The 18,689-nt window shown below is 51.4% G+C and overlaps 6 protein-coding genes across 6 annotated transcripts; 2 read left to right on the top strand and 4 right to left on the bottom strand.

Moving 5' to 3' along the window:
* Positions 1–264: 264 nt before the first annotated feature.
* BC939DRAFT_99925 (uncharacterized protein) lies at positions 265–4,350 on the bottom strand. Its single transcript, XM_051562052.1, has 3 exons — positions 3,974–4,350; positions 2,351–3,596; positions 265–2,258 (listed from the first exon to the last, which is right to left on the bottom strand). The coding sequence occupies exons 1-3, from the start codon at positions 4,004–4,006 to the stop codon at positions 373–375; spliced, it is 3,165 nt and encodes a 1,054-aa protein (XP_051417420.1). The 5' UTR covers positions 4,007–4,350; the 3' UTR covers positions 265–372.
* Positions 4,351–4,841: 491 nt separating this feature from the next.
* On the top strand, positions 4,842–5,858 carry BC939DRAFT_435068 (uncharacterized protein). Its single transcript, XM_051553439.1, has 3 exons — positions 4,842–5,018; positions 5,143–5,241; positions 5,353–5,858. Exons 1-3 carry the CDS (start codon positions 4,979–4,981, stop codon positions 5,619–5,621), a joined length of 408 nt encoding a protein of 135 aa, XP_051417421.1. The 5' UTR covers positions 4,842–4,978; the 3' UTR covers positions 5,622–5,858.
* Positions 5,859–5,990: 132 nt separating this feature from the next.
* BC939DRAFT_472524 (uncharacterized protein) lies at positions 5,991–8,861 on the top strand (the record flags this gene model as incomplete). Its single annotated transcript, XM_051558283.1, has 1 exon — positions 5,991–8,861. The coding sequence occupies one exon, from the start codon at positions 5,991–5,993 to the stop codon at positions 8,859–8,861; it is 2,871 nt and encodes a 956-aa protein (XP_051417422.1).
* Positions 8,862–8,998: 137 nt separating this feature from the next.
* On the bottom strand, positions 8,999–10,004 carry BC939DRAFT_391191 (uncharacterized protein; the record flags this gene model as incomplete). Its single annotated transcript, XM_051551940.1, has 2 exons — positions 8,999–9,472; positions 9,642–10,004. Coding segments are annotated over 2 exons (837 nt in total), but the record flags the coding sequence as incomplete, so codon positions are not given.
* A 774-nt stretch (positions 10,005–10,778) lies between these two features.
* Positions 10,779–12,418, bottom strand: BC939DRAFT_405504 (6-phosphogluconate dehydrogenase). Its single transcript, XM_051552827.1, has 2 exons — positions 12,157–12,418; positions 10,779–12,006 (listed from the first exon to the last, which is right to left on the bottom strand). Exons 1-2 carry the CDS (start codon positions 12,280–12,282, stop codon positions 10,939–10,941), a joined length of 1,194 nt encoding a protein of 397 aa, XP_051417424.1. The 5' UTR covers positions 12,283–12,418; the 3' UTR covers positions 10,779–10,938.
* Positions 12,419–13,022: 604 nt separating this feature from the next.
* Positions 13,023–16,954, bottom strand: BC939DRAFT_488792 (uncharacterized protein). The gene is made up of 3 exons (XM_051559392.1): positions 14,195–16,954; positions 14,020–14,067; positions 13,023–13,912 (listed from the first exon to the last, which is right to left on the bottom strand). Exons 1-3 carry the CDS (start codon positions 16,609–16,611, stop codon positions 13,087–13,089), a joined length of 3,291 nt encoding a protein of 1,096 aa, XP_051417425.1. The 5' UTR covers positions 16,612–16,954; the 3' UTR covers positions 13,023–13,086.
* Between the last annotated feature and the right edge of the window lie 1,735 nt (positions 16,955–18,689).

The raw sequence follows: 18,689 nt of genomic DNA on the forward strand, positions 1-18,689 counted from the left end.
AATACGGTTTTCGTCCATGGTAGTGTATTCTGTGCTCCCTCTGACCTCGGCCGCTACACTGGTTCAGATACGAATGTGCAAAAAGTTGGAATGGAATGAGAAAGAGATGCGTCCCAGGCTTTCCGTCAGACTTTCCGCCTCCATTGTCGCCAGTCAACCTTGGAGGCATAGCATTGAGCGAGCATCAGTAATATATGTTTCAAGGGCAAGGCTAAAGGACATATAGGAGGTTGATAACAGCCGCACTGGCCAATACTGGCTCTCCTTTCAGTCTGCCCTTCCCCTGAATTGTCTCCCTTTTTTGGGAATGCCTAAACCTTAATGCCTCCCCTATGATGTGCTTTGAGTTTTATTTGAGGTTGGCAATCATCCTCAGGCTGTCATAGTTCTGTCTAAACCTTCCCGCTCCCCATCTCTCTCGAACGATGCAGAGGACACTGGACTACTGCCGCCGGCTGTACTGCCATCGTCATCCCTAGCTCCATGTCCAGAGCCATCTCGCCGACCTGACCGACGTCTGTTAGACCTCCCTAACCTTGCCTTCACAGAATCCAGCAGCTGCTGTCGTTGATCGCCAAATCGCCACACTTTCAAAAGCGCCTCGATCTCCTGGATTCGACTAATTGACGCTGCGGCAACAGCCAAAGACTTTGGTGTGACCACACTGCTCATAACATTGGTGTTGCCATTGTGCCCCTGTCCTATCTGGAGAAGACTGCCATTGCTGCTGACGCTGCTGTTCCGTCGATGGTGCGGCTGAGACTGACAACGTGAAGAACTTGATGACTCCATTGATGAACGTGCAGTTCCAGCATCACTGCCCTGCTGTGGCAGTATGCCCGCGTTCAGGGTATTCAGCATCTCTTCCGTTACCTGAAGCGCATCGTCCAGTACATGGATCTCACTCATTACCAAACTGGTCTCCAACAAGACTGCCACAATCGGTCGCATACCCAGTCGGATCGCCCGATAGAGGACATGCTGATTCTTTGGACTCGCCGGCGGATATGGGTCATCGTAGTTCAGACTGTTCTCCAGGTTCACGCCACAGTCCACAATCAGCCAGCGCATCATATCTGCCAGCTTCTTCAAACTCTCCTCCTTGGCCTCCTCTTCAGGCGAAAGAAGTACATTTCCACCATTCGCCAAATCTGGCTGCGTTGGGCCCGTGATCCCATTCTCTGCAACTGTGCTTATTCTGGCAAGATTCGGCCCTGTGAATGAACTGCTGGTCGATATAGTCGTGATCGATGACCGTTTCCGGTTATTTCCACCAAACTGTCCAAGCATACTACCACCAGAGATACCAAGTCCAGAGCTTGCAGCGGCAGGAGGGCCATTACTGCTGCCATTCACCCCAGAGCCTCCGTTAGCGTTCACCTCCAATGCAGCCAGTCGATCAATACTCTTGCTCTTCAGCAAGACCTGAATCACGCCGTCTTGTCGTTTCGTCAACGCGTTCACGTCCGCTCCCGCATCCACCAAAATCTTGAGCGCTGGCGCTGGATCCTGGTTGTAATGTGCGACAAAATGTAACGCCGTCCACTGGTTGCTATCCCGAGCATTAACATCAATGTCCCGCGTCAAAAGCAACATCATCGCATCCAGATAGGGCTTTTCGCTGGCGCTCAGCAAATGAAGTGCCGTCCACATGACTGGGCCTTTGGCATTCACATCCGCTCCGAAATCTAACAACAACCGCATCGGTTCCAGCGGCGACGACTTTGCTCTCTCGGCCAGGTAGTGCAGAGGTGTTTGGCGTGCAGAACTAACAGCATTCGGGTTGGCACCTCGATCGAGCAAGAAATTTAGCACAGCCGGCGAAGGGTTCGGCCGTGAGCACAAGTGATGTAAAATTGTCTGTTTGGTTTTTTGGTCGAACGCATTAATCTCGGCTCCCCTGTTGATCAGTAGCTCAAGAACGGCGATATTTGGTACTTGATTAGGATTATCCAAATCAGCAACCGTAGAGATCAATGGTGTGTAGTCTGTGACAGGATCCCGCTGGTTGACAGAGATTCCCTTTGAAAGTAACGAGTTGATGGCTTTGGTGTCGCCCTTGACAGCTGCTTCCCAAATCTGGATATCTTTGCGTTTTGGAGATGCGGGTGGGGAGTTGAGGGACATGTCCAGTGCTTTACGGAGGATAGATGTTCGTTTCCTGCCCTGCGATGGCGACTTTGGCGTGAGAGGCTCAATAAGCGATCGCGTACTGAATCCGCCTGATACACTTGGTTCAGAAGGCGTTGCACCAGATTCTATACACAAATACGAGCGACACATTGTTATAATGTCATTGAGGACGACTTGTCTCGAAAATGCAAATCTTCCTTGAATATAAAGCTTATACCTGCAATGACTGTGGGTATCGTGACAACAGAGATCAAAGAGATCGGCTTCTTAGCGTTCAATTGAATACCTGTGGTGCCTTTGTTGATGGGCTCGCGCACATGAAGATCAAACGACGTGTTTGCCATCTCTTTCAACTGCGATCGGATGACAAACAGGCCTGGACGCTGGGCCGGGTCGCGCGAGCATATCTTTCGGATCAATGACTCCATGGCACTCGGTAGCGATAGCGTCCCCTGAGGCGTTGACATGGTTGGTAAGGGCGCCGATGACTTTCCTGGTGCTGCTGGTGCCTCTCTGAGTCGGAGGTGGCCGTCAGCAGAGGAGGAGGTGAGGAAGTGACTTGCATGAGATCGGTGCCCCGTCAAGATCTCCAGCATGATGACTCCGAGTGAATAGATATCGGACGCGGTCGTGCACGGGTTCAATTCTGGGTTGGCGAGTCGTTCAGGTGCTGTGTATATCAGTCCCTTTTCAAAGACACCTCCTGAATGGACCCATCTTGCTCCTGGTTTTGGACTGGTGGGTGGGTTAGAATCGGCGGCTGGTTCAGGTCCGCGAACAGATCTTGACGTCTGCCCAAAATCTGTAAGAACAGCAGTGGGTCCGTTTTCGATCAAGACGTTGTCGCTGTGCAAGTTCATGTGCAGCAGACCATGGTCATGTAGATATAACAGCCCGTTTGCGACTCCTCGGATCAGCCTGATCTTGTCCATCCAATCTAGCGCGACCCCTTGAGGCGATTTTAGGAATTCATGAAGCGTTCCATGCGCAGACGGTTTTGTCACTATCCAATCCCGCGCACCACCGAGTTGTTGCATTGAAGACGTAGCTCCTGCAAGCCCAGAATTCGAGGAGAGGGAGAGCGAGGAAATGGACATGGTCATAGAGCCATGAGTGCCAGCTTTAGCTCCATTTGAGGGATAATTAGGGCTTGTAGAGGTTGCGGAGGGGTGCTCGCGCGTTGCGCCATAAAAGACGACAAGATTGGGTGCCTGAGGGTGGTCGCGCAATTTACTGAGGGCATGCAGCAGGTCGCGAAAGTCCGCGGGGTGACGACAGGACTTGAGGACGACGGGCTTGTACTCTGGCTCATCTAACCGCGAGGTTGAGGACTGAGCTGAGGAGGTGGAGGAGGCGGATGAGATCGAGTGTACAGAGGCAGACGAGTTATGGGCAGGCTTAATAAGTGTCCCTCCATGGACCTCGGAGTATTCTGTGGCCTTTATAAGCGGATGCTTTATGATCTAACGGTATCATATTAGCAGCATCAAGTCAAGAGCATTTTTTGTTGTTTTAGAGTTGGTCGTGGAACTTGAAGAGAATAACATTGGACCCATTGAACAAAGTCATCTTCCTCACATCATGTCATAATGGTATGTTGTGTCCCACCACACCGCACTCCCCATACACAAACACGCAGTCGAATGTGAAGAGCAATTGCAACGGCATAGCCTACTGCTCTCAGCGGAATAATATTTCAGCAAAAGGTGCAATCACCGCCGATACTCGCCAAGCATTGCCACTGTTAAAAAAAAAAAAAAAAAAAAAAAAAAGAGCTGCCGATTGAAAAAAGGTGATACTTTTTATTCTTGTTTCATGAGGTGTTGTTTCTGTGCCTTACATTGTTAAAGTCGATAGTAGGCAGCATTGTCATGACTGGCTGGTTGGGAGTCGAATACGACCTGAGGAAAGTAGAACACGAAAATAGAGCAAAGGGGATATGGTACAAGCAGCGGCAAGGAAGATGAGGAAGAGAGCGAGCAGAACAGACGGTATAAAAGAGTGATGCAGATGCCACCAAGAAGGTTGATGAGGAGAAGGTGATGTGGAGATGGCGGCGCACAGGCAGGGAACGAAGGAAGGAAAGAGAGGGACAAGCGACGTGCGGTATGTGAGGAAAGAAAAGAAAGGAAAGTGTGGGATGGACGGGTCCTTCTTCTTTGGACGTGTAAAGTGCATACTGCGGGATCCAATTTCTGCTCCACGAATTCCAAAAGCCCAAAGGATCGCACTGCTCAAATGTTAAGCACCTGAACAAAGACGAGTATGTCAAACCGCCAATAAGGCTCCAGTAAAGAACGGTTCGCAGGCCGAGTGCGCTTCTTCTGGTGCCACTTGTTGAACATTGGTATGTTGCTAAAGCCGTCCCTGAAGATCACTCATGTTCCTGAAGATCTCCCTAGGATGTCTTTAAAATAAAATCAAGCATGAAGAGAGGATTGTAGTGGACTACTCATTTCGATAGGCATGGTTAAAGATGATATCCCTAGACAGCTACATCATTCTTTGCAAAGAGGCACGCCTATCTGTTTCGTCTAGGCTAGGGAGATGTTTGTTCGTGTTCAATTACTTGACTGACATTTGAAGTGGAGCAACACCCCGGGCTTAGAGCTTAGAGGGACACAGGCAGGGCGAGTGGCACAGGACTCCACAAATGCACTTTTACGCTCTGCATGGGAAAAAACGGGCCACTGGACTTTTGCCAGTCACCCTCAACCTGAAAGAATCAAGAAACCCTCTCTCCCCGAGGAGGTTTTGCGACCTTTTTCTTCTTTGCACCCATCCACCTCTCTGGATCACTGCCACTCTCAGGACTCACAAGGAAGACAGGACAGGAATCAGCACCATGGCAACAAAAGACAGCACACAGAGCACATTATACATCGGTACAGCATCCCAGCTTCGCTCGTTTGCATCGCGTGCAGGGTTAATCAGAAGCAGTAATCCTCAAAGGGAAGAAGTTCATGCCAGCTGATCGCCCACTTTCCCATTTCCTTCTCTGCTGAACAGGTGGTCTGGATGAGCAAGTAACGCCGCAGGTCCTCCACGCCGCATTCATCCCCTTTGGCGAGATCACACACATCGAGATTCCTCCTGATCCAACTTCAAGTACGTAGCTTCAACGTTCTTGACCAGACGCGTCATATGTCTCTTGGTCACCATGCTGACATTTCTTCCTTCTATTCAACTGAACATCATACGTGATCACTACATTGACAGTGGCACCTCATCGCGGATTTGGATTTATTGAATTCGATTTCGCAGCAGACGCTCAGGCAGCAAAGGACAACATGCATCTTTCAGAGCTGTTTGGTAGGACCATCAAAGTCAACATCGCAAAGCCATTGAGGGGCGGATCAGGGGCTGGAGGCATTGGACGGGGACCAGAGAAGGCTATTTGGGCAGATGAGGACTGGCTAAAGAAGAATGTTATGGGAGACGAGGACATGGCGCAGGAGCAGGATACAGCAGAACAATCAGCATCTTGAGAGGAACCTGCAAGGGAGGAAGTAGATGAGGGCTCAGAAGCATTATCAATAAACTACGTCCAGCTACCAGTACTCCGTCAATTGCTTCTTGAATACCGAGTGATATGCTTCTTTAGGACCAAGGGCTCATTGAGGCATATAGGAAGGTACACAGCACCCCCGTCCCTTGCTCCACTTACAAAATACCATACAACGATATATCACCATCGCTAAACAAACAAACTATAGGCTCATGACACCCAATTTTTTGAGTTGTCACACCTTTTGCTATTTTCTTTTACGCAACACCTATTCTTTATTCTTTCCATCTCTCCTTCCTTCTATCCTTCCTTCCTTTCTCTCCTTCCTTCTGTCTTTCTCCTCCACACAATGCCAGGCCTATGCGACTTGCCGCTGGAATGCCTCCAGATTATCATAGTTCATCTTTTCCACGATCATGACACGATCTCCCTCGCACGACTCCTCCGTGTTAACAAGCATATATGTACTGCAGCCCTCCCCTTTCTATACGATAACCCCTTCTGTCGAGGACTGCACGAGCCCAAAAGCACCGCTACCGATACTACCCATGCGGATCGAACTGTGAATTCTACATGGTCGGTTATGCAACTTGTCCGATTGCTCTTGCGTTTCGCCGATACCGACACCGTCACAGATCTACTGAAGGCGGCATATCTAAACGAACGGAACTCTACCGAACAGGACGATGGGTGTGAGACTCTGGATGACGACCCTGATGATGGTGTCGGTAAACGAAACGACGGACCTGAGAACAAAGGAGCGGTCGGTAATTCTCACAAGGATATGGATGATAATGTCGAACACCACCACAACAAGCACGAAATTGAGGCCAAAGCTCTCGACTCCTCAGGCATCAACTATCTCCTGTACCTTCAGCACTTTCATTCCCTCGAGGTGGAGCCGTCCCAGGGCTTTCTGTTTCGCAATGCATCTCTTCTTTCCAATAACAAATTGCAGGGCTATTTAGAATCGTCGGGGCTCAACGCTGCATATCATTCAAGAAGTCTCGACCTGGAGAGAAACCCATACCAATCACCCACAGATGCCCTCTGGCCCTATGTCGCTCTCGACCTGCGAATTCAATTAACATGGGCCCTCTGCTCCCCGGTCCTAGAGCACATCCAATCCTTGGTGATCCCGCTCTCAGATATTCGCCGGTATGCCTCCGTCATCCACCAGCTCAAGAGTCTCACCGACGTTACATTCCTGCTGGATCAAAAACTATCCTATCCAGCCTTCATTGGAAACCAACTCCTGGAGGACAATCCCAGGAAACACCAGGCAATGGAATCAGCACGTACCGAAACCCTGGATGAGATGGTGAACTTTGTCAGGACGCACACTCGACTCTTCCCTCGCCAGCTCGCTTCGGCCAATTGTCCTGACAATCAAAACTGGCCCGGCAACACACAGACGTGCCCTAAGCTCTACATGGATCAACTTCTTAATTTTCTCCCTTCACTGAACAGGCCACGAGTGATCAACAGGAATACATGGACTCAGTTCGTGTCGAAAATTGAGACCACGGATTTGTCAGAGCTTGAAGTGATGCAAGCGCCCTGTAATGATCCAGAGCGCTGGTTCAGGACTCTTTTCGACCAGCCAATCTACTTTTTACAACGCTGTCGGCAACTGAAGCAGCTCGAAATAGTTTCGTTGGGGCCAAGCTGCTTTGAATGGGCCAAAGAAGAGACACTGCTGCGCTTAAGATGGAAGCTTCATCATATGGAAGCCAATTGGTCCAGCACTCACGTTGCAATACCTACAGAGAGGCCGCTATCCCCGGTTCCACTGGAGCATGTACGCCTGTGGTGTCATTTTAGGCCCCTTGGAAACGAACTCAACAATATCATGGTGGGGTTCTCGCAAACGATCCGATCAATCGTCATTCGTGGCAGCCCTCGTCCCGCGAATTTCAGCCCTTTACCAACTGGCCAAGGCACCGAGCTCCTCAGAGCAGCCGTCGGGGAACAGCCTCTGCTGAAGAAGCTCATCGTTACGGTAGCATGGGGACAATACTGGCTTGCACAAGGCTGTGTACTCCGCTGTCCAGAGTTGGAGCATTTCGAGATGGAAGACGAACCGATCGCGTACTCCTGTGCTGATATTGCGGCCCACTTTAGCCGGCTGAGCTCGTTCGACCATGCGCCGCAGCTGTGTTTAAAGAACATTCGACTCGAGGGCACACCCGCGTTGACGTTCCAACCAGAGCTCCTTGGTGTGATGCCGCTGTTAGAGACCCTATCCCTGGGCGTCAAGTGTATGGGCGGTCGATGCTATATCCCCAGCGTGCATGATCTTTTGCTGCATGACGCAAAGAGTAATAACAGGGTCGACAACAGTGCCTACCGGAGCTGCTTCGTATCAACCGTACCACATAGACCCAGGAAGCGACCCTTCTGGAGCTGGGACTGGTATCTCCCGCGATTGCAACACTTACAACTGACGGGCGAGTTCGCCTGGCGATTCCAGTTCAAGATGCTGGTCGGCTGTCCGAACCTTGAGTCCTTGATCCTCAACATGGCCACCCAAGACGACCGCGAGGCGGTGGTCGAACCCGAAGAAGTTGAGCCCGTGAACAGACACAGTTCTTATCAGCAAACACAACTAACGCAACTAACGCCCACACCGATAACGGCGACATACGACGAGTACCAGCATTTGCGTACGATTCAGATACAGGATTTGCTCATTCCGACGGGTAGCACCAACAACGACGACAACCACGGCCATGACGATGACAGCAACTCTTCTTCAAGCAACCACCAACACACTTCACATACACCCTTCGGTGACGATCGAATTATACGGATGTTGAAGCTGAAGACCCTACTAATCCACGGCCGCTGGTGCATCTCGGACACCGTACTATTCTTCCTCTTTGACCGGGTGATGCCACATCTGAGGACCTTGAGCGAGTCCCAATGCGTGGGGTTCTCAGCCAAGGGCTGGTTGCGTGCTACGGGGCGCCTTGCGGATCTCAAAAGCGCATGGTCGAGCAGGATCGTGCCGGATGAGAGACTGGAGGGGATGGGCTTGAGGAGGTACATCCCAGACCCGGCTCGGGAACCGGTGTTGAGGATACAAGAGGAGGAGGTTGATGGAGTGATCCAGCGCAGGTTGGTTGTGGTTACGGACGAGGATGACAAGACGTCGACGAGCAAGCGTCCGACCATCTACACGTTCAACCAAGAGATCCGCTACGTCAAACGTGCATAATAAACAAGCAACCTTTGCAAAAAAAAGAAAAAAAAGTCAATCGCAAGAGAAGATTCAGGCCTTTTTTTTTATTTTTTTTTTTATTTTGTATTTTTTTATTAGCTAACGAAAATGCTGTACAGGACGTCCTGAGTCTCTTATCCGGGAGGCAACAAGGAGGCATCGACTCCAGACCCCTCCTCCTGAACTTTGTTTTCGGCCTCAAACTCCTGCCTGTCATAAATCGGTGATCTAGGCATCGCCATCATCCCACTCCTGGCAGCCTCCAAGATCCCGAATGGCTTCACCAGCTTCACGAACGCATCCACTCGGTCGGGCTTTGCGGACAATTCAATTGCCACGCAATCACTGCTCACGTCCCGAATATGTCCCTGGAACAACTCTGTGAGCTCCCGCAGGGATTTGAGGTGGGCTTGAGTCTGACGGAGGGCATCCGAGGGAGTCATGGGGTCGGAGGCGGCTTCGTCCTGGAGGAGGAGTTGGTAATTGGGTGAACGGGAGTTCATCTGCGCACGGACGTGTTCGGGCCCGAGGATGGAAACCTTGATGAGGAGGAGTTCTCGTTGGATGAGCTTCGAGCCCGTGTAGTCCAGGACCGCCCATACCGGGACCTGGGGGGTTTTTTTTTTTTTTTTTTTTTGCAGATCGGATAAAAATAAAAGCATTATTTAAAAAAGGGAGAGAGGTGTTTTAGTGAACTTGCAGTACCTGTGCCTCAAATAATCCGATTTGCGAGAACGGCTATTGCATCGATAGAAGAAAAAAATAGGACAAACTTACAAGATCCTCAAGCTGCCTCCGTGCCTGTTCGATCGTCTCAGACTCGCCCCTCAACACAATCGTCATCCGACTCAAATCCGTAACCTCCGTCTTTGCAACCACAAGCGAGTCGATATTGAACCCCCTCCCTGCCAAGATTCCCGAGACTCGACTCAACACTCCGGGCTCGTTCTGCACCAGACAGTTAAAGACATGTCGCTGACGTTGCTGATCGCGTGTGGTCGAGGGCGTGTTATACAGAATGCTTTCCACGGCTTCTTCGGCACTGGGAGCCGCAGGGTGGAGATACTCGGATGTGAGGGCGGGATGGCGTTTGTGTGGGTGTGAGCGTTTGTAGGAGATCGCGGAGGTTGAGGAGGAGGAGTGGCGGATCTGAAGGGCTGTGAAGGCTGCGCAGGCTGATCGTCCTGTTGCGGGTGAGATCTATTCGGGGGATAGGATGGGATGGTTCTGTCAGGATGGATGGGTTTATATAGTGAGATATTTCTTTTCCTTTGTTTAAAACGATAAGCGGTGGGACAGTACCAGTGCTGTTGCCCTGCTGAGGTTGGCAGCGAGCATCCTCGAGGTCAACATGGTCAAGAAAGTAGAACGACAGAGAGTGGGGAAAATGGGGGGGCAAGGGGGGGAAAGGGAGAAGGAGTGCGGAGAATAAAGGAGTGGGCGGAAAGGGAGGCACGGCCATGGTTTATATATCGCCCGGCCGTTATCGCGCGATCTGCAGGGACGCGTTTCTCCATTTTCTTTTTTTGATTGAGATATCGCATATGTCAAACCTTGTTTCCCATGCGGGGTAGATCGCCCTCCGCCCAACAGTGACTTCGACTTCTGAATCCTGAGTCAAATTACTGGAATTACTGAAATTACTGGCAGGGCTGCTCATGTGACGCCATCCAAGAGGAGCTCCATCCATGGGCACACAAGCCTTGGTACGCCTTGGAGAGATCTGGCGTCAATTAAAAATAAAACCCCCATACGCGCAGGCCTGGGGCTGTGTGTCCATTGATCCAAGGCATCGGGTATCCACTCGTACGAGGTCCCCTGGTGTCATCCAAAGTACTGGTGCTATCGGACCTCATAGACTGAAAGCTTCCATTTTCATGCAGATCAAAAAATATGCTGATAAGGATTTTTTTTTTTTGTTATAGTGTACAGAGATAATAGTTTTTATTGTATTGTTTGTATCTTCTCAAAGGCATCGAGGTCAAATTCGAAGCATGCAAGTATAATGTGTGAACCATGGAGGAGACATTGTCCTGCCTTGTCCATCCTGGTCTTGTTGTTGTTTGTTCTTTTTTTACTGGTTCTCGGGCCTCAACTGGCGAACAGCCTTGCCAGCACGCCACATCTCATGGTTAGCAATCTCGGCCAACTCCTTCTCGAGCTCTTGGCGGTAGTTTGGTGCCGAGTTCTTTGTCAACGACCTCCTGGTCTCCGTTCCGTTGGCCACAGACTCGTACAACTCCTCAAAGATCGGCTTCGAGGCATCGTGGAACTTCTTCCACCAGTCCAAAGCACCGCGTTGAGCGGTCGTCGAGCAGTTTGCGTACATCCAGTCCATACCGTTGGCTCCGATCAAGGGGTACAATGACTGCGTGGCCTCCTCCACAGTCTCGTTGAATGCCTCCGAGGGAGTGTGGCCGCGTGCACGGAGGACCTCGTACTGAGCAACAAAGAGACCCTGGATCGCACCCATCAACACTCCACGCTCACCATAGAGATCAGAGTAGACCTCCTGCTTGAATGTGGTCTCGTACAGGTAACCGGTACCGACGGCAATTCCGAGAGCAACAGCACGCTCCTTGGCCTTGCCCGAGACATCTTGGTAGACAGCCACGGATCCGTTGATACCGCGTCCCTCCAGGAAGAGGTTGCGGACGGTCGTGCCAGATCCCTTGGGGGCAACGAGGATAACATCAATGTCCTTGGGGGGAACAACTCCAGTGTCCTCGGAGTAGATGACGGAGAATCCGTGAGAGAAGTACAGGGTCTTGCCCTTGGTGAGGTAGGGCTTGATCTCGTTCCAGAGCTTGGACTGAGCAGCATCGGAGAGCAGGTTCATGATGACGGTTCCGCGCTCGCAGGCCTCGTTGATCTCGAACAGGTTCTTTCCGGGAACCCAGCCTTCGGAAACAGCCTTGTCCCAGGAAGCACCCTTGCGGGATCCGATGATGACGTTCATTTTGTTGTCGCGGAGGTTGAGGGCTTGACCACGACCCATGGGGCCGTAACCGAGAACGGTGAGGGTGTCGCCCTTGAAGATCTCCTGGAGCTTGGCGGGTGGATAGTCGCTGCGCTCATAGACGATCTCCTTCGTGCCTCCAAAGTCCATGGTCTTGATGCCACGAGTCTGGGTGAAAGCGACCTATGTGGAGATAGATCAGTTGGGATGTGGAGATAGATCAGTTGGGATGTGAGTGAGAGGACAGGTTAGAACGTGTCAGGGAGCAGGGAGTCTCGTTGCTGACAAGGGGGGGGGGGGGGGGGGGGTTGTAAGAAGGATCTGATTCTTTACCTTGCAGGCAGCAGCACGCGAGACTTGGGAGAGAACAGCGGGGCGAGCGATGGCGGAGAAGGAGCGGGCAGCGGGCACAGCGACACGGGTCAGCTGGCGGAGTGCGGTACGTGCAGCAAAGCTCATGATGGTGTGATAAGCGATATGTATATATACAGAGGGGAGGATTGGAAGTGGATTGGAGGTGGAGGTGGAGTGGAGTGGAGTGAAGGAGGAAGGAGGACAGGGCGACAGCGCGGCGGTCTCTTTTAAAGGGTTTCTGGATGGGTAGCGGAAAAGGCTCGGTGCTCTCGAAGCGGTATCTCACCCCGATGCGCAAAATGAGTAATGGCTCCAAACAGTCACTCGCTGCAGACTCAGGGACCAATTGGCGGCGCTGACTCAAATCGATAGCGTACATGCAGTAACAGTGTGCAGACACACCTGTCACCCCCATGCGGCCTACCAGGCACGCTAATGTCCTGCGCTCTGCTCTTTGGAAGATATCCACCACTTTCCCCTTTCCATTCTGCGTTGTCAACGCCATCCCGGGAGGGGCAGGCACTACGACGCACCTGGATCCATTGGATGTATCCATGACCGCCTCTGCAGCAAGACATCAAGATATCAGGCAAAACACGCCCCAGGGGCATTGACAAACAGCATGTCCTGGAGGCAACATGCGCTCTCGTAGATCATGCCTTTCGTACAACCCCGTCACCAAGTGCCAGAAAAAAACAATTCAAAGGTGAGGCCGACGAGATTGTGTGCAGGGGCCACTTTCATGATATTCATTCCCAGCAAACACTAATTCGGCCCTTGGATACTGGACCACCCGGACATACCATCTGTACCGCAACATCAAAACACGGACATGCCGATCATAAGCATCTTCTTCCCCACCTCCGTCTTTATTAATATTCAATAAGAAAAGTGTTGATACAAGTGTTTTTAATGATTTTCACCATAACTCAAGAACCCCGGCATGTCCTGCCCAAGCTCCAGAATACTGTCCCTCAATCCTGCCTGCAAATCTTGAGACCCTGCTCCATTCTGATCGTGATAGTTGTTCTTTGGCGGTGGCGGCATCTGCAGCACCACACCCGCTGCCTCTGCCCCCGATTCTGATCCACCATTCAACTTACTCTCCCGCTTCGTTGGGTTCATCCCCCGGTTATGTGCAGGGTTAAGCGTCGAAGACCCGCGTCGGTTGTATTGGTGTCCCGCAGCATTTGCAAAACCACCACCACTCGTTCCTGCCTTGACATTATATCCATCCCCTGTAGTCGTGAACCCCGAGAAATCAATCCCTAATCCACCACTTCCTTCCTCGCCGATAGATGTACCAGGACTGGGTAAGATCGCCCGAGATCCGCGTTGGGTCGCAACGACTTTTGCCAACGTCGGTTTCGTGACCTTGGTCGTAATCACCGGAAGCACCGTCGTCACCATCACATCCCCTCCTCCAGCGTTACTCGGAACTGCGGGAGATGGGGACCCACTCAAATTTGTCACAAAAAGCGGGCTATCCTGACTGTTGCGCATAGACCGGCGCTGTTGTCGGGCTGCCAAGGCGGTCGAGATGTGCTTCCCGCCAGGTCCAGAAGGATAGGGTGGTGATCCTACAGAGTCCTCGGTATTGGTGTCGCTCCCGATACTGCTGCCGCCGTACATGGACATGTGCGCGTTGTTGTTGTTGAGGTAGCTGCCGCGACCGGTGCTGTACATCGACGCATTCCGGACAGTGAGAGAACGCGCAGAGAGAGGATCATAGAGGCTAAAAGATAAATAGGAAAAAAAAAATAGGAATAAATACGTCAGCAACAAAAATAATACGTCCAAATGCGTTGATGTAAAAAGTCAGCGAATTGTAAGAGCCCTTACGTTGATTCAGGTCGTCCGTTCATATCCAACGGCTCAAAGGATACCCATCTAGAGAGGGACAAAAGAGAATAAACAATCAATATCAAGAAAACAATTGATCACACCTACAGCACCGACAACAGCATCATCAAGAAAGAAAAAAAAAAAAAAAAAAAAAAAGAACGCATCGACTCACTGCATGGAATTGACCGAGCGCCGGTAGTGCTCGCCATCCTCGCGACTGGAAACGGATCCTCCAGGAGAACTTGTGTCCCACCCATTGCTGTTCCGATTGCCCGCCCCATGGCCTGTCGAAACTGCGCCCACAAGTTGCCGGTGTACTTGCGGGATCGCTCCGCGACTGAATCGAGGGTTGGGTGGGGCCAGATCCATCGACATGCGCACGGGACCTGCCCAGGGCGACATGGTCGACTCTGACGCCAATGAGACCGTGATAGAAGAATTGTCATCTTCGTCCAAACACAGGTCTCGAGGGTTGTAGTAGGAGTCACTGGGTCCTTGAGAAGTCTCATTGCCTCTGGCTGCAACGGCTCCTGCCCCAGTCGCATTTTTTGACTCATTCCGTCCCTGACGGCCACTGTACTGTGAAGACGATCCATTGCTGTTATTCTTGTTTAACCTCGATGGCGTTGACGAAGATGCCGACGAGAAATACCCATTCTGTCCCTGACGACCACTGTACTGTGAAGACGATCCATTGCTGTTGTTCTTGTTTAACCTCGATGGCGCTGACGAAGATGCCGACGAAGAGAAATACCCATTCACACTTCCATTCTCCGTCAACGTCGTTGCCCCCGGCGAACACGGCTCATTTGTCCGGGATTTCGAACGACTCGATTGATACATATCCGATCCTTGCTGATCGCCTTGGTTCTTCTTCTTGTTCGATTTCTTGCCAGATCCCTCCTCCGACTGGAGCAAAGACGTTGTGCTCTTAAACGGCCCAGTGGCTAACGAGTGATCCTCGTGCCCGGCGCCATCGTCAGCTCCACTCAACGGATATACGGACCGACTCTTTCGTTCCGCACCACCCTTGTGACCATGATCTGAAGAATCATCCATTGTTGATGACGTCGGTGATCCCGCCTGGTTCTCCGCAGCTTCCTCCTGAATTCTCGTGCGCTCGTCGTCCCGCAAGCCCTTCCAGATATAATAAAAGACTCCAGCACCCAGTAATGCAACGCCTGCCAGGATCCCTGCAATGATCACCCAGACACTCACGTTCGAGAGGTGGTACAGTTTTTGCTCGGCATACAGCGAGATGAAGGTGGCATTGTCGATCCAAGTGCCCGACTCCATGCTGAAAAAGTATGGCGTTGCTCCAGCCATCGCCAGCGTGTTATTTCCAGTTGCAGCTCTCGTGATCCCGCCATGCACAATCATAAACCCGGCCTGGGAACCGACCGCCAATCCTGCATGTTGAGCGCGCGCGGTTGGGACAACGCTCGTCGGAAGGGTCTCCGGTTGAGTGATTTTGGTGATAGTGATGAACGGCAGTTTGGTCGCGTCGAGTTTATATAGGTCTTGAAAGAACTGTGTTCCTGCGGCGTTGGTCCCTCCGAACATGTACAGTATATTGGTGTCCGAAACATCCGTCACAAGCGAATGGCCCGTCCGACTCCCAGAGATGGCATCCTCATCGTTGGCCCAGATCAACTCTGCGGGCGCGTAGATTGCGGATGAGACCGAAAAGAAGACACAATCTGAGTCCAGGGCTGCGGTTGCCGAGACGGTGCTGATCCCGTAGCAGGACACGATCCGATCAATCCCTGCTCGTGCTGATGCGTGTCCGTATCGCGCTAGGCCCTTGGTGCGGTTAGACCAGGTCTTGGCTGAAAGGTCGAAGGTCGGGGTATCTGTTACTGCCGCCATGGATGCTCCTGTTCCTGTCCGCCCGCCAAAGGCCCAAAGGTTGTTTCCAAACTGGACCAAACTATGACCAGATCGTCCTACCAAGGGTCCAACAACTCCGCCTGGACCGTTTCCTGTAACATTGTTCCCGTTGGGAGTGACAGCACCGGTGGCAGGGTCTATCCATTGAATTGCATCCGCCAACGAATTCGCCGCAGTCTGTCCGAAACTAACACCGATCTTTGCAGAATCCGTAGCCGATGCCGAGGCTGTCCTGTTGGATGTTGCGACATGGTTGAAGATACCAAGTGAGGTCGGTGTCTCGGTGAAGAGGAGCTGGGTGAGATTGAGGGCCGAGATGGATTTCAGTGGAGAATTGTCTGTTGTGGCAGCAGTGCCCAGGCCGCCAACAAAGTAGACGGTATCCTGGATGAGGGTTGCGCTGTGCCTGCGTCGGGGTACGGTGGTGGGTGATGGAGCTGCGGTTGTGTTGGTTGTGAGAGTGGAAAGGAGGAGGAAGGAGAAGAGGATGGCGGACAAAAAATGGAGGCCCCGCGCGTGTATTTTAATTTGATTGTATGCCTGTTGCTGCGTCCGTCTTTGTGACACTGAAGAGGATATGCAAGATGAGGATGGGGATGCGGATGAGGAAGAGGATGTAGGAGGGGTGGGATCAGGAAGCATCATTGTCATTGTGGTAGGTGAATGGGGTGAATGGGATGAATGGCAATGGGCAGCCATCCTGGCCAAATGGGCAGCGAGGACTTGCGGAGACACAACACTGGGGTGCCTGAAGTGAGTGGTGTGTGCGAAGGCGGTGTGAGGAAGATGTGGGCGAGGGGGATAGTGCTGCCTGTGGGTGGGTTTGCGAGGAGGAGGAGGAGGAGAGAAAGTGAGAGTGCGTGTGTGTGTCTGCTGGGTGTGCCTCTGCGTGGGGCGGGTGGGGGAGGTGCTGGTGGGAGGGATGGGATCCGGGCTGGAGATGAGATGGAGGGAAGGAAGGATGGCGATGATGGGTGTCTGTGTCGGACGACGCTGCTGGGGTCCTTTTCCTTGTCCTGGTTGGTGGGATGCGTATGAAATTAAATTTTATTCAAAAGGGCGCGCCGGTTCCTGAAAGTCAAAAATGAAACCAAGGCACCCACTGTACAATTGCGCCCATCTTTCTTTTTATCGATTTGTATCTGCACACGATACAAAGTACAAACAAATAAACAAACAAGCGAGGGAACCTAGCGCTGTAGACACGAATGCAACGGCACGACCCAGCATTAGACTACCCACTGTACATTCAACCGACTACATTTGCATCGCGACATCCCAGTAATTGAATGTGCCAAAAGCAAGGTGCTATTGACATCCAATATTACTGGAATGTGTCATTTTAGACCCCCGCCCACGTTCCGCCCTTTGCTTACTTACACAGGTGCTGCTGTCCACCGTATGCTCTACGTGTAACGCACTCTTTTTTTGCTGGGCCTCACTTGAGCACGCGCTAATTGGACGAGCACCCCATTTCACGGAGAGACGACGGCTTTGGACCCTCAAAACAACAGAAACTACGGCACACTGCCCTGTGCTATGTAACAAACCACAGGAACTGTTCAGAGCATCTCTCCGCGCGCTCTTTCTTTGTCTTCTGTGCTCTCGCTCTCCCCCTTTGGCCTTTGAGCCCTTTCTCCATGTCTCTTTCTCTTCCTCACTGTATTCCTGGACCCTTTCCTCTCCAATGAAGACGAACAGGGTCCGTTTGAGGATTTTCGCGGAGACAAAAAAAAAAAAACAACTGAACCTTTTTTGAGCAAGTCTAGAAAGTATAGGCCATGTTTGTCCCCCCCCCCCCCCCCCCCCCCTAGCTGCAGGTAGAATTCAGAAATAGAGTGCTCAGAATGCCAATATGACTTGACAGGTCTAGTCCCTAGACTATATGTGTTTATCCAGAATTGGCTCACAACACGGTGCATATTTGATCTTTAGGAGGAGGGGCGTGATCTGCGCATTCAGAGCCGCTACTTCAACATGTTCATGGTAATGCAACAAGCCGGCGCATCTGGCTTCCCTTTGCCCAAAATAAAGCGTCCTAATTACACAAAAGCAAACATGCTCGATGTCGCGTTAGGTTAGTGTAGCAATGTTCAGTCTGTCCCTTTAGACGAACTGGTGAGTTCCTGGTAAACTATACGAACGGTTTGGTGGAATCCCTTAGACTCTATATGCAGATTGGAATGGCATTATGCGCGCCAAGCAGCTCAATTAGTCAAGTAAAGCCCCCCCTCCCCTCCCCCCTCCCCCCCACAAAAAAAAAAAAAAAAAATGGCGGCGAATCGAAGTCAACTTCCTTCCTTGAATGCCCCTGGGCCCAGAAATCATAATAAACTGGCACCCCTAGTCTAAAGACAACAGCATCTTTACGCAAGAAACTCGATCTTTCTGAATAGATCGGGATACTTAATCTTGTTGCACAAGCAGATAATAAATCTCCGCTCGTCTCAACTCTCCTCCTGGAAATGGCGATTCTAGCTCTGCAACTCGCGACCTCCTCCGTCCAACAAAAAAAAAAAAAAAAAAAAAAACCTAGTCATTACGGATATTTCAGCTCAAATGCCCCATAGTAAACTACTGCCTTCATTCAAAAATAACGGCGCTTGACTCAATAACGTAGACCGTTCAAGTCGCGCGTAGTGTGACCGATTTGTTGCTTCCATAGCGAGAATGCTTCAAGCCCTAGTCGGGAAACCCCTCTCCCAATTGAAGAAGCTGGATAGGTTTAGCAGATATCTCAGCAAGCACGTACCGATATTTAGAAAAGTGAAACCAAG

Source organism: Gamsiella multidivaricata (genome assembly GCF_025024155.1).
Source record: "Gamsiella multidivaricata strain RSA 2152 chromosome Unknown BC939scaffold_2, whole genome shotgun sequence".
NCBI classification, from domain to species: Eukaryota; Fungi; Mortierellomycota; class Mortierellomycetes; order Mortierellales; family Mortierellaceae; genus Gamsiella; species Gamsiella multidivaricata.